Source organism: Chionomys nivalis, chromosome 19, assembly GCF_950005125.1.
Source record: "Chionomys nivalis chromosome 19, mChiNiv1.1, whole genome shotgun sequence".
Classification (NCBI taxonomy): domain Eukaryota; kingdom Metazoa; phylum Chordata; class Mammalia; order Rodentia; family Cricetidae; genus Chionomys; species Chionomys nivalis.
Genome location: NC_080104.1, coordinates 33,238,476 through 33,251,832, shown reverse-complemented (window position 1 = coordinate 33,251,832; position 13,357 = coordinate 33,238,476). Strand labels below are relative to the sequence as shown.

General features: G+C 42.3%; 1 protein-coding gene across 3 annotated transcripts in view; it reads left to right on the top strand.

Moving 5' to 3' along the window:
- Window positions 1-13,357, top strand: part of Aff3 (ALF transcription elongation factor 3) — a 462,391-nt gene that overhangs the window by 90,621 nt on the left and 358,413 nt on the right. For all 3 annotated transcript variants that reach the window (XM_057751149.1, XM_057751148.1, XM_057751147.1), the window contains 2 exons: window positions 822-1,134; window positions 1,249-1,634. In XM_057751149.1, the coding sequence (XP_057607132.1) occupies window positions 822-1,134; window positions 1,249-1,634 (699 nt within the window). The remainder of the gene's footprint in view (window positions 1-821; window positions 1,135-1,248; window positions 1,635-13,357) is intronic.

Below are 13,357 nucleotides of genomic sequence, written 5' to 3'. Positions count from 1 at the left end.
CTGAAGCCCTGAGTTTGATCCCTAGGACCCAGATGGAGGAGGGAGAAAACTGAATCTTACAAGTTGTCCCTTCCCTCCTTCCCTCCTTCCCTCCTTCCCTCCCTCCCTCCCTCCCTCCCTTCCTCCCTCCCAGACACATTTTATATAATTTTTTTAAAAAAGATGTTGCAAAATCCCTTCTCGTTTTACCCTAAGTCCAGCTACTGTGACACGATTATTGTACTCACAGAGTTCACCTTTCTTCCAAAATGGAGTTTCTTCCAAGGTTCACAGACATTTCAGGATGCATGTAATGTAGACAGTTTAGGGTGGGAGAATTTTGCATATTTGATCTTATATTACTTCTCAGTTTACCCAAGTTCCTCTAGCCTGACACACTGTGTTTCCTGGCAAGAATAATTACTTATTTAGAATTTGGAAGCAAACCTATACTGAGCCAAATCTAAATTTTCAAAAAAAGATTTTAGTGTTTCTGCAAAACAACCATAATATAATCCAAAAAAGACAATATAGACCATTTTGTGAAATTATAAGAGTAAATTTTCTAATTTCCACATTACATACATATAAAATAATAAATATATTTTGGTTATGGTGCGATATACCAAGGACAGCTTTCTTGTTTTTTAATATGCCTAAGGCTATCTATTACAAGTTTCCAGCTCTTGAATAATGGAGGCTTATAGCTATCTTCAGAGTTCAAAAAGACTTGGATTTCATCCCTCAGCTCTCATTCTGAATCTATCTGTTTTGGGCATGTTACTTCACTGGTACCTATGTCTTGACTCTATAGTATCATGTATTTGTTTTTATTTCTCCAGACTAACAAGGGGGATGAACTCTCCAACCGGATCCAGAATACATTAGGAAATTATGACGAAATGAAAGACTTTTTAACCGACAGATCCAACCAGAGCCATCTCGTCGGTGTCCCCAAGCCGGGTGTTCCCCAGACTCCCGTGAACAAGGTAGATGAGCATTTTGCAGCTGAGTCGAGAGCCCAGCCCCAGCCCTCATCTGTCTGTAGCACTGCGTCTTCCACACCTGCAGCTGTCTCTGTGCAGCAGAGTAAGAGGGGCACCATGGGCTGGCAGAAGACTGGGCACTCATCGTCTGACGGCCAACAGAGAGCAGGTAAGGAGGGGCATAAGGCAGTTGCTTTGCACAGATCTCAACCACAATGAAAAGCCTTTCATTGTGCGTGGAGTCCCTCATCCTCACCCTCACTGCCTTCTTCTTCCAACTCAGCACAACAGGGCTCTCTCAGGACCTTGCTTGGTGATGGTGTCGGCAGACAGCAGACAAGGGCCAAGCAAGTATGCAATGTGGAGGCGGGCCTTCAGACCCAGGAGAGGCCCCCTGCCATGGCGGCCAAGCACAGCAGCAGTGGACACTGTGTTCAGAACTTTCCTCCATCCTTGGCTTCAAAACCCAGCCTGGTCCAGCAGAAACCAACAGCGTATGTGCGGCCCATGGACGGCCAAGACCAGGCTCCTGATGAGTCTCCCAAGCTTAAGTCATCCACAGAAACTGGTGTGCACTGCACATCCTACAGAGGGGTCCCAGGCAACAAACCCGAGTCAGCCAGAGCCAAAGCCAAGCTTGCTAAGTTCAGCATCCCCAAGCAAGGAGAGGTGAGTCTGTTCTCATTGTCAGTTGCATGCAAGTAATTAGCAGCGTGACATGAAAGTGCAGTTTTCATGTTTCTACCCTCTTACCTCTCCGTTGATGTGATAAGCTTTGTAGCCCTCAGACCAAAGTTATAGCTGTTAAAATTCTCAGATTCATCATAATAAGATTATCTTAAGTACTGAAAATATATGTACATATATATGTATGTGTTTGTGCATGTGTAGGAATTACTTAGGGAAGGAATGCCTCCTTCGGTTGAGTTCATAGAGTTTCATGAACGAGATGGGATTGACTAAGATATGTAACAGCAATATAAACCACTTCAAAGGCTGTAATTCAGCTTTCAAGGAGCTAAGTTTTTTTTTCCCCTGTAAAATAGTTCAGAACTCTTAACATTTTTTTTATCAGTTTTGAAAAGTTTTATGATAAACTTCTTAAAGGAAGTCTTATAAGAATTTGTAAAGTATTAAATCAATAGTGAGTCTAGTTGATATCCCAGTATATTAGATATCCCACTCCTAAGACTTATGATTTAGATTCACTCATATTAATTAAACAGAATTCTTACGTGGACTTTTCTTGTGATATAAAAATATTCGACTCTGTGAGCACATTCTCCGGATGGATAAAGTATTTCAGTTCATACTCTTCCTGGTTTACATTTTGACCCTGTTCATTGCATTACATAATGTGTGGAGTTGATGCATTGAGTCTGAGAATTCTACACAAGCCTGGGTCTGGGACAGGTTGTAGGACAGGTAGTCTCTGGCTGCTTGAACAGTGAATCTGGATGGAAAGCAATCTTTTTAAAGTAGCACGTGTCATACCGTATTCCAGATTGATGATAGTTGTCAAGAGCACGTGAAGAGGAGTTACGACTGCGTGCCTTTGCTTCTGTTCGCTCCCTGTGATGTAGCATAGGAGGTGAGGCTGTCTTTCTTTAACAGTGTCCTTAGGAACTGCAAAGCCGTTTTCCCCTTGACATGTTCTTCTTTAAAGATGGAGTAATGGTGTGACCAGAGTGTTCTTTACATCTTCATCCAATTTATTAACCAAAAGAAACAAAGGATTTGGCATTTCCTATTGTGTTTTTGACAAGACTGAGCATAGCGTTTCTCTTGGTACTCCCCATGGGCCACTTGGGAGATAACCTTGTTACCCAGAGATTGTCACTCAGAGAGAGATGGTCTTTTGCACTCCAGGAGGTGTTTACTAAGGTTTTAATTAGGATATGTGGTGACGTGCACCACTAGCTTCTTTTGATTGCACGTTTATGATGTATTCTAGCCATTAGGAAGCAGGATTCACTAGAAACAATGAAAGCAAATTGTAATTCCTCCAGGTGTCTAAAAAATAATTATTTTTATTTTTTTAAATTATGTCTGTGTGTATCTCTGTGTGGATGTATGCATGTGAATGCAGGTACCCATGAAGATCAGAGATATGGATGCCTGGGACCTGGAATTACAGGTAGTTGGGCTACCTGACATAGATCAAACTTTAAAATAACTGCACCTGTTCCCTAGGCCTTTGTTGGTAGGAAACACATGGATACCGCAGTATTGAACTGAATTCCTCAGGCTCTTTGGTTTTGTCCTTGTCATCCAAAGAACTTTGTTGGCAAAGAAAGTTTAACCCATCCTTGAACAGTGGTGACCATCTTAAGCCACTAGGGTTCCATTTACATCTTTCCTTTTAGCTGGCTACTTGTTGAAATTATGTTTTTCTACTGCATCATCTTTGGTTTCTTAGGTAACTGTTTACTCATTTAGAGTCCAGTGAGGTCGTTAGTTCTGGGTAACTCAGTGTAGCCTTGTACAGACACCTGCACAGTATTAGGAAGGCGTTTAGTGAATTAGCAGTACTCTGGACATCAACATGATGCCCTCTGAGGATCCCAGATTGGGGACAATGATGTATTGTATGAGTTTGATAATTACAAGGTTATGCCTGAAAGAAGGAGGCCTAATGTGAGAAATCAGAGTGATACACAGGAACTGTTCCGTTGTTCCTATACACAGCATTGAGAACAGACAACCTGTTGCCTCCCCACATTCTATCCTGAGCGTGTCAAAGAGGCCAGGCATGCATTGATAAGGAGATAACTGGAAGTGTGTGTGTGTGTGTGTGTGTGTGTGTACACGTGTACTCACATGCATGCAATATGCATGCAAATAGATGTTAGGCATTGTGTAAGTACCTTCCTCCTAACAAAGTCACATTGATGCCTTGGTGCAGTGTGACTTGAGATAATAGAAATCTACAGTGTGATCTCTGCTTTCAGGATATTTATCTTTATGAATTGAATAAATCCATCTCTAGTACTTAGCCTTTTAATTTGCAATGTATTCCACAGTACCAACTAATTTTAAAATCAGTCTTCTAGTCCATTCTCTCATCTTCTAGAACATTCTCTCATCTACACCATCCTTGTAGTGGAACCATCTTGTTATTTGTTTAAGAATGGAGAAATTTGGAATCTCTTTTGCCTGTTTTTATATTCCATCAAGCCCGTGCTCTTTCCTTTACAATGGCTTTATTCTGTCTGCTGCCACAGAAGGTTATTTGTTATAATTCTTTACTCTCCAATAATGGGTGATTAGAGTAGAAAAATCTAGTGCAGTTTAATGTGGAAGTTAAAGGCCTCAGGAGGATTCTTTAGCCAATACACCTGCCTCTTAGCTGGTTTATCCCAGTTCAGTTTTGGGTTTAATGAAAAACATATTTTTGTTGTTAGAGCTGAGTCTCCTATTCTCGACGCCACCCCTCATTAAGTGAGCCTCCCCTAGAGTGCCACTTGGAAAGGTATCTGTTGTTAGGTGAGAGGCAGGGGACTTAACAAATGGCTGAAACATGCATTCTAGAACATCATAAGACAGGTCATGGCAAATATTTTCCAATTGAAGTGAGTTATTTTTGTTATACACACACACACACGCACACACACTCTTAACATTATTGCAGGTTGAGCCTTTGGGGACTGTTAACGTAGAGGTGCAGATGCAGTTTTTGTGGGATTTGCAATTTTTATAAATCATACATCTATGTAAATACATCTCTAAGACGCTTCCTGGGCATTGAGGACACTGAAACTTAAGTGTGCCTAGTTTTACGATCTTCCAGTCTACGACTCATGGGGTAATGTGAAATTGTTATTAAAATAATAACCTTTTATTTGGAAAAGTACTTCATATCAGACCCGAATTTAGTACCTATTTATATTCTGGGCTGTATGGGGTAGGCACATTCATGACAGAGCCATGGAAAAGCATGCTATTTTTACTTGCTGGTTGAAGAATCGAAAGGAAGCATATTAATGCAGGCCTCCGCTTGCCAAGGTGTCCTCATAGACGACAGTCAGCTTTTTTGGAAGTTTGCGGTATCTACAGAGGTGTTCCACAGCCTGTGCATCTTATTGCTAATGGCAGTGATTTGAATATGCTACTGCACAGACCCCTGATAGCTGGCATGGGAATGTATTTAAAGTCCAAGGGGCAAAGCCCACCCTATCACAGATAGCTTTGTTGACCTGGAAAGAGATCTCTAAATTTGACTCTCAGTTAATGAACTGTGTTAGGAGCTTTAGTTGTGATTGATAACTTCATCTACAAGGATAGAGTAACTGTTTGGTTGATTAGATTTGCTTTGTTAAAATGCGCACTGAAATAGTTTAAGATATATTGATTAAACATAGCATTTTCATGACCAGCGTTTTCTTTTTTTTTTTTTTTTTTTTTTTTGGTTTTTCGAGACAGGGTTTCTCTGTGGTTTTTGGAGCCTGTCCCGGAACTAGCTCTGTAGACCAGGCTGGTCTCGAACTCACAGAGATCCACCTGCCTCTGCCTCCCAAGTGCTGGGATTAAAGGCGTGCGCCACCACTGCCCGGCAAGCGTTTTCTTAAAAACAAAAAAAATCACCATTTATGTCACAAGTGTGAGTAGAAAAACGAAATGCCATGATTCTACAAAATAGCTTCCCAGAAAAGCAATTAACTGATTTTGTTCCAAGTTCACAGAAGATAAATGATGTAGGCTTCCTATTTCCTGTCACTCTTGGTTACCTTTGTATGAAAATGGATTTCTTCCAAATTAAAGTCGGCACCAGCCTGTCGGGAGAAAAGGCATGTGCAAAACAGAGTGTATATTACATATTCACGCCAGTCGGAATTTCTTAATTACAATTGAGATGTATAATGTTTTCAAATCAAAGTATGCTGTCAGATTGCACCTTGAAGAAATGAGGGGGCTCTGTGGAGCCAGGAGACTCAGTTTCGCTATCTGTTGTAATCTCCTTCTTCCCATTCTTCTCACTTCCTCTCTCCATTTCCCATGACAAGGGGAGGCAGGTCCTGTGGGACAGAGAGGCTTATCACCATGTTTAACTCTCTGTACTTCCTCCTGCCCACAACGTTTGTATGCACAGACTCTACCCTCTGAGAACATCCACACCATGCTTGTGCACAGTCTCTTCCCTCTGAGAATGTTTCCACCATGGAGATGCACATGAACAGCTCTACCCACTGAGGACATCTACCTCATGAGTATCCACATGCGCAACCTCCACCCTCTGAGAATATTCACACCATGGAGATGCACATAGCCTCCACCCTCTGAGATTATTGACATAATGCATGTGCACATGTACAGCCTCCACTGTCTGAGAATATTTACACCATGCACGGGCACATGCACAGCCTCCACTCTCTGAGAATATTCACACCACACATGGACATGTGCACAGCCTCCACCCTCTGAGACTATTCACACCACACATGTATACATGCAGAACCTCTACCCTCTGAGAATATTCACACCATGGAGATGCACACACACAGCTTCCACCCTCTGATAATATTCACACCACGCATGTGCACATGCACAGCCTCCATCCTCTGAGAATATTCACACCATGAATGTGCACATGCCAGCCTCCACCCTCTGAGAATATTCACACTATGCATGTGGACATGCACGGCCTCTACTCTCTGAGAATATTCATACCATGCATGTGCACATGCACAGCCTCTACCCTCTGAGAATATTCACACCATGTATGTGCACGTGCATAGCCTCCACCCTCTGAGAATATTCACACCATGCATGTAGACATGCACAACCTCCATCTTCTGAGAATATTCACACCATGCATGTGGACATGCACAGCCTCCTGCCCTCTAAGAACATCAGGCCCTTCCTTGTCCTACAGAGGATCAGAAGTGTTAGAGTCAAATACTCAACTCACATGCATCATGAAAGCACTTGCATTTCTTGTTCCATCTGCGTCAGAAATTCTGAAGGTCACCATGGAGGTTAGCACATGGAAACACTTCTACTTTTTAGCCCTTTTATGTTTAGCCAGCACATCCTAAAAGGTAAGATACTAAACTAAAAATGACTTCGGTTTCTATAATCCTTGATTGAAAAATGCCTATTAAAGTAGGCCCCCTGTATGAAGGTGCACTTCCTGTTCCCTTGCCTCCTGGGGATCTTTCAGATCGATATATAGAAAGCTAAGTTTTCTAGCCTAAAGGTGGGAAACCACTTCTGAGGGTAGAGGCAGGAGGATAGGCCCCAGAAGGAGGTTATTAGCAAGCCTGCTCTGTTTCTCCAGTCTCTCTTCTCCCTTCTTGTAAATTCCCTTCCCCTAGAAAACATCTGGAAGGATTGCAAGTCTGGCTTCTCTGAAACCACAGCCTTCCTTATGTGTGTGATGATTCCAAATGTGGGGCTAATCAGGAGTCCGTGGCCTCTGCGTTTGGTGTCGCCATATAGTCCTGCAAGAGGCCTCATTATGTTTACTTCAGCCCTCTTTGGTCAGAAATCACGTGTGCAGTCCTGTGTAGCTATGTAAGACACAGGATGGCTGTGGATTGGCGACAAGCAAGAACTGGGTTCAAATTCCAGGTCTACAGCCTGTTAACTAAATGACTGTGGACAGATACTCAGTTTGTACCTGTGAGAACTGAGAAAATGCCAATAGTTCTGTGTGTGTGTGTGTGTGTCTGCGCGCATGCGCGCACGCACGCGCGCGCATGTGTGCATGTGTGTGCATGCAAGGTGTAGGAGTGGTTAGTGAAGTAATGTGACAAGGGAAGACAACACAGTAACCCCTGGCAGATGTTAGCTGTGTCAGTGATAAAAGTGAGGTTAGGAAAGCAAGATGGTGTGTGGCTGAGTCTCACAGAGGCGGGGAGGGAAGGAGTGAGAAGGAAGAGAGAATTCTGGAAAAGTATTTTTTGTGCGTGTTTAATAACCAAAATCTTGATGACTTGTGAGATTTCCTTGGGTTAATTTAACAAAGCCCCAGTGACGTGATTCTCCCTTGTTCAGTGGTAAGTCCCCTGGCCTCCTGGGGGAATATTCCCAAGTCTGGGATCATATTTGTTTTTTCTTTGTCTGTTCTGTGTTTTTCCTTTTGAACTGTTGTATCATTGAGCTTTATTTCCAGCTAAATGAAATACAGAATCAACAAGATTTGGGTGGAGGAAAAGTTAAAGTGTTCAGGCAGTGAGTACTTAGAATGACTCATTGATCAGAGCTATTGGAGGCACAGCATATTAAATAGCATGTTTAATTGGGCTATGCAGCAGAATCACTTATCTCCACGTGATTACCCAGCATTAGCAATACCTTTATAGAACACGGAAAGAGTCTCTCTGGTGCTATTTCCAGTCCACTTCCAAAGCTGCACGCATGACCTGCAACCTCTCGACTACCTCTGCACCCTCCACAGTTCTATCTTGCCCTAAAGTCAGGTTTCAGGACAGGTGTGCCTTCAGGAGCGCTGTTGTCTAGGACCCATCTTTCTGCAGATACTGTCTAGATTTGAGAGTCAAGGAATTGGCTGGTAGAGCCGGTGGTGACCTTGTAACAGGGAGTCATGATAAACCCTGTCAACAGCTACTGTACAATGTGAGTGGGTTTATATTTGATCCAACATCTAGAACAGTGATTGGCCTGCAGGCTGCATTCTGGGAAAATCCTGGAAGTAATGATGTATTATAATTACAAATAGCTTTATTGACTTTACTTCTACCTCCTGATGCACCCAGATTGACAGCCAGAATCTGGGGGAAACCTCTGAATACACTGGGCTAGAAGATCTATAAAGGCAGGGCTTTTGTCTTGACCTTTTGCTCCATCAGCTGTGCCCAACTCATTGTTTGTGCTCATTAGTTACTTCCTAAATTAACTCATTAGCTTAAGAGTGTGAGTCGAAATGCACTCTTATCTAGTCGGTACCTACTTCCCCATGCTGAGCCCTCTCTAGTTTGTCTTGTGGGAAGTTCTTACTAGTTTTTATGGGAAGAGGATCTAGATACTCTCCGATGTATAATTTATTGCTGCTGTTTTGAGGAGGTATGGGAGCCGTATTTACTGATGTAAACAGCAGTTTTGAAGAGGGATAGGATCTGTATTTACTGATGTAAACACAGCACATATAAAACGAGTCATAGACCTGTGTTCTGGCCTCAGAAGCAAATGCTAAGCGGGCAATGGCTCTGAAGAGATGTTTTGTCCTCCCTGTTTGTCTTCCCTGTTTCTCCCTCTTGACCTCCTTCTTCCCCTGCCCCCCCTTTTCCATGTGGTCTTCACAACAGCAGCTTCCCCCTACTGTGTGTGGAGTGTTTGTGTGTGTATGAGTGTGTGTTTGTTTCCGTATGTATAAGTGTGTGTGTGTTTGTATTTGTGCATATGAGTGTGTGTATGTGTGTGTTTCTCTGTGTATATGTTTGCGGGTGTGTGAGTGTTGAATGTGTGAGTTTCTGTGTGTATGAGCGTGTGTGTGTTTCTCTATGTGTGTATGTTTGTGGGTGTGTGAGTTAGTGTGTGTTCTTGGGGGTTGTTTGTTTTCCAGCCTCAGGATAAGAGTTGGACTGAGAGGATGTAGGATGAGGAGGGTAAGCATGTCCTCTACTGCATGAATGAAGTTTTTAATGGACTTTAACCTTCCAGAACACAGTTAGTACAACCCCTGTGCCTCTAAGAAAGCCCCCAACTCTTTTCCTCTGTGCGCCGTTCTGCACTTTATCAGCCCTGCTTGCCATGATTCACATTTCAGTTATCCAAGGGGATGCAGTGCTCTGGAATTGGCAAGTCCAGTTCACACATTTATTTGTTGCCTCACAGATTGCTCCTTCAGAGACATCGCCACATGCAGAGTTCGTGTGTCATAGCTTCTAGCATGACTGTGAAACACAGTAAAAGGCTGGCCCTTGTCTGTGTAACACACAGACACACAGTAGAAAACAGAAAGGTGTACACATTCTGTCCTTTGTCCATATAAGCCCTGACAACAAATGGAGATCAGCTTCCTCCCCTCCCATGGTCCTTGGCACTCTCAAAGCAATGTAGGGCCCTGAATCCCCCATGGGCGTTTGATTTCTTGTCTGTGTCACCCCTACTAAAGCTTATTCTGGTTTTGGTCCTCGCAGCCAAAGGGAAACATCTAGCCAATAGCCCCAACGAGGGCTGCCTTCCCAGCTGTAAATGGCTTTGTCCCTTCCTAGGGCTCATGTGGCGCACACCTTTAATCCTGGCACTTGGGAGGCAGAGGCAGACGGATTTCTGTGAGTTTGAGGCCTACCTGGTCTACAGAGCAAGTTCCAGGTCAGGCTTCAAAGCTACACAGAGAAACCCTGTCTCAAAAAACCAAAAACCAAACAACTCCCCACCCCCCAAAAATCAAAAACTAAAAAAACCTTATGCTTGTCTTCATTTATGTCTTAGAATTTCATCACTGTTGACTGTGTCCCTTTACCTTCCTCCGATTATTAACTTCTGTTGAACGGGTCTTTAGTATGTCCCTTTGTTCAGCATCTCCTATAGGATCATGCCACTCTTTTCTGTGCATTTGAGCATGAATTTCCAGAGTAGTTTTCTCTGCTTCGTGATAACCAATTGAACTAATTACTATCTTAAAATTTCTGTTTTAACCATTTTATTACATCTAATGTATGTAGTGGAGAGGGGAGAAAGCTGAGCAGGGTGAAGGGATTTGGGCAGGCACATGGAGTTGGAATATAAAGAACAATCTGATAAATTAAAGGGGTGGAGGGGTTCTAACAGCTCTTGCAGAGGCCCTAAGTTCCTAACACCTACATCAAATGGTTCACAACCATCTGTTACTCCAGCTCCAGGGACTCCCATGCCTTCTTCTGACCTCCTGGGCATCTGCTTGTGCACACGTGTGCGCACACAACACACACACACACACACACACACACCACAAATAAAAATAAAATTAATCTTTTAAATAATGAAGAAGGGTGTATAGGAGAATCATGGAAAAGGTGAGAAGTGTGGAAGAAGAAAGAGGTGTGTTAGGAAGATCCCGGGAGCAGGAACATGCCACACAGAGTGGAATGAATGGTTGATGCAGAGGCATGTATGGGAACACATCTCCTCACATTGGGATGGCCAGAAAACAGTAATTTGGAGAAGAAAAGACTTGGAGATGAACTGTCATAAAGGTCTGTTAGGGCACAGGAAGGACTTCTTCACCTTTACCGTGAGTGAAAACTTGGGCAGCATCAAATGGTTTGGCCTGGAGAAATGCCATGAACTAATCGGGGATGGAAAGGCTGTTGCATCTTCAGTGGTTTAGAGCACAGAAGCAGGAGACGCGACTGCAGGTTATTGCACCCACATAGGCATATTTTAGTTACTTCTGTATCTGAGTACCCAGCAGAAACAAAGGAGAGAATATTTGTCTGCGTTTGTGTATGTTTTTCCTTACCGAGTCAAATTGAGAGAGCAAAGAGTTATTTTGGTTCCTGTTTGGAGAGGATGCCAGGAACAGCTCCATCCATGGCCCTGGGAGTGAGAGGCAGCTCTTCCTTCACATGGCGTCAGGCTGGGAAGTAAGAGAGGGCAACCTGAACCAGGGCCAGGTTATATAACATCTAAGAACTCATCTGAGGTTGACGACTTCCACCACCCAGAAGCCAGCCTTAGACCTCACAGCCTTCCAAAATGTGGGCACCTGCTGGGGAGCAAGCGTTCAAAACGTGAGCTTGTGGGGCATTCCAGTCAAGCTGTCAGATCAGGAAGAGCGGATAGACCGTCGCAAGCTGGTACTGAGGGTGTCGAGAAGGGAAGGTTGGGCCCCAGAAGTATTTGGAAGGAGAGCCTACCAGGTGTTGACAGTTGAGTGATGACAGGAAGAACCGAGGACCGTTTTGACCTGAGCTGTTAAGAGAAACAAGATGCTTTCACCTGAGATGAGAAAGGTTGCACGTACGACAGATTGGAGTGAAAAAACAAGAATTGGCTTGAGCTTCCTAAATTTGAAATGTCACTTAGCTGTGCGGGTGAGGAGGTGAGATGAGGTAGGCAGTTGGCGCCAGCAGGTGTGGCGCTGTTGAAGAAGGGAGGCTGTTCTGGGTCAGAGACGTAGATTTGGAGTTTTTGGGGGTCCGCTTGACGTCTGACAACTGAGACTGAGTGAGGTCGACTTCACCCTGAGAGACACAAGTGTGCACGAGGCAGAACGCTGAGCCCTTGCTACAGGAAGGAGTCAGTGTGAGCAGAACCCTCTGAGTGAGCAGAAAAGGGACCAGAAGGAAGACAGCATAGTAGCAGTGTTTAGAAGCCGTAAGAGAAGGTGGTAGGAAGGAAGTAGCCAGATCCCCTGTATTGTTAGAATTAATTACACAGAAATCTTGTTACTTTGATGAGAGTCTCAGGTTCCTGGGACAGGTCAGAAAGAGGACTTAGAAGCTCTACTTATGAACAACTAACTCTTTGTGCCAAGTGAAGAAAAAATTTTGAAAATAATGTCTTAGTTGTAAAATGTACATAACATTAGGAACATAAAGATGAATGAATTAAATTGTAATATAGTTTGGAGAAATATACACATAGAATATTGGGATAGGTCTTTCTGATGGTTTTTTATACTTACGTCTTTTAAATTGAGATGAAGATATATATACATGATCGTCATTGCATTTATCTTCCTCACTATCATAAACACTTCATCAGTTCCATTGGAGAAGCTGTAAATAGTCAATGTATGCGATTCACAGGTTGCATATCATAGAGTTGGATAACTTCAGGAGCTTTATCTTACAATTTGCTTCATTCAGTTCAAAATTTATTTGCTTAATGTTTTCAGTAATCACGTAAGTATTCTAAAGCTTTCCCTTGAATATAAGTTATTTAATAAAGAGTTACAGATGAATTTTGTCTATATTTTCATGATTTATTCCTAAGAAATTGTCTTAACAATTTAATTTCTAATTTTGAAATGAGGAGATGTTGAGCACATACGGATTTTTGTGCATTTTTGTTCATGTCATTTACCCATTTTTCTTTTGAAATATTTGTAAGTTGTTTCTCAAGTATTAAAAAGAAATCAACATTTCCTAAATGGTATTATAGGCAATGTCTTAGTTTGTTAATTAATTTTTATTTTAGTAGAGAAATTAAAATTTTTTTTCTCCTTTTGATCTTTTTTTTTTTTAAAAAACTAGGGTTAGATAAACCATTCCTATAAATATAAAGAGTTTAAATTGGATATAAAAATGTAAATAAAAAGATAAAATATTATCTACCTGAAATTTAGTTTGCTAAAAGACAAAAAGTTTTATTTTGGATAGTTGACTATCAGTTTAATGGTTTTGTTAGTGCATCCTTTGTAGTTTCTATTAAAAATGTAGACATTCTATCTTTGTGTAATGTGGTCACTAATAAGACATTCTTGGGAGATGACAAATCTTACA